Source organism: Manacus vitellinus, unplaced genomic scaffold (assembly GCF_001715985.3).
Source record: "Manacus vitellinus isolate BGI_N305 unplaced genomic scaffold, ASM171598v3 scaffold_43_pilon, whole genome shotgun sequence".
Classification (NCBI taxonomy): domain Eukaryota; kingdom Metazoa; phylum Chordata; class Aves; order Passeriformes; family Pipridae; genus Manacus; species Manacus vitellinus.
Window position 1 is genome coordinate 1,265,219 of NW_021940560.1, and position 1,599 is coordinate 1,266,817.

At 38.5% G+C, this 1,599-nt stretch overlaps 1 protein-coding gene across 1 annotated transcript in view; it reads left to right on the top strand.

Annotated features, from left to right (window-relative positions):
- The window catches only part of PRPF40A (pre-mRNA processing factor 40 homolog A), a 22,867-nt gene that overhangs the window by 9,328 nt on the left and 11,940 nt on the right, over positions 1-1,599 (top strand). Inside the window, 2 exon segments of the mRNA XM_029962185.1 lie at positions 879-1,058; positions 1,221-1,354. Coding sequence (XP_029818045.1) covers positions 879-1,058; positions 1,221-1,354 — 314 coding nt within the window.

A 1,599-nucleotide genomic window follows, 5' to 3' on the forward strand; every position in this document is an offset into this window, starting at 1 on the left:
CCCAGAGAAGCTGTGGCTGCCCCTGGATCCCTGGAAGTGTCCAAGGCCAGGTTGGACGGGGCTTGGAGCAACCTGGGCTGGTGGAAGGTGTTGGAACAAGATGACCTTTAAGTTCCCTCCCAACCCAAATGATTCCATGATAAATTATGAATCCACGTGGCTTTGCTGCATTTTTATTTCTTCTGGGATCTGGTTTCTCTTCAGTTGAGGGTCACCAGGCTCCTCAACATGAATGTGAGTCAATGGCACCACAGAATAATAATGAGTAAGAAAGAGAGGAAGAATTATTTATTAAATCTATTTTTAGAAAATTAACTCCCCTTGCCAACCCTCTCCCAAAGCTCTTAAACCCTACAGAGCATCAATGACATGAAAATTCCATAAATTTTTCAATAGCTGTAAGAATTTCCCATGAAATACTTACCCTTTATGATCCTTTTCCATAGATCTGTGCACTTGGTTATCAATAGAAGAAAATGAAATACTAAATAGATCTTTATCTGTTCCAGCAGAAGTGGGACCCTTTCTTAATTAATAATGAAGAATTGATTATGTGGGGAATGATTATGATTTTTATCACTCAAATAAAAAAATGCTGAGGGGGATTGCAGACAGCAGGAGGTCATCAAGGACAAGAGGCACATTTTTAGGCATATATAATATAGGAATATTCCTGCTGTATTCCAGCATTGTATTTTTATGAATAATTTCTAGATAACTTGAGCAGGCAGTTGCATCAGGGAAACATTGATCTGAAATAATTTGCTTTTTCTGATGAGTTGTGTGTGGTGCCTGTGAGGAAAAACCTTGTCCAAACTGGATTTATCAGGGTTTGACTTTGAGCTGCTGTTTAAAAAACTCATTCTATCCAATTCTAGTCATTTAGGGCTCTTCATTGGCTCTACCTTAGAAAAAAAGACTTAAATAATAAATTACTTTTTGTTTCTAGTGCTGCTTCAAAGAAGGAGGATGATGATGCCCAACCAGTTAAAAAAACCTACACCTGGAACACAAAGGAAGAAGCAAAACAAGCATTTAAAGAGCTGTTAAAAGAAAAGGTATTTGGGCCAATTCTTCATGTTTTCTTCAGCTACAAAACCTGCACTGGCCAGGTTTTATTTTGATTTTTTTTTTTTTAAGCTAAGGGTTGTTTTTTAAGGAATTTCACAGTGGAATGTTGATTCCAAAGCGAATTATTCCATGATTTCTTGTCTTCCCAGCGAGTCCCATCCAATGCTTCTTGGGAGCAAGCCATGAAGATGATCATCAATGATCCCAGATACAGGTACTGCTCCATCCTTCCCTCCTCAGATCCCCCCCAAAATTAGGAATATTGGTGCCTTTGGGAACGTGGGTCTTTGGCAGGGAACTTTGGTCCTTCCCTGCATAAAGAAGAGCAAGCCCTGGGCTGAATTTTTCCTTTGGAAAAGATGTGGTAGTTGGTATTTTCTGCTGTTTCCATCAATTTGTTTGGAATAAAAATACACATTGGTAATGATGGAATGAGTGGCTGCTACAAACATTGGCAGAAAAGTGGTTGATAGCTATGATTAAAATATTATTTAAATGTGTAAATGCAGCAAAATAGTAACTTGGGTT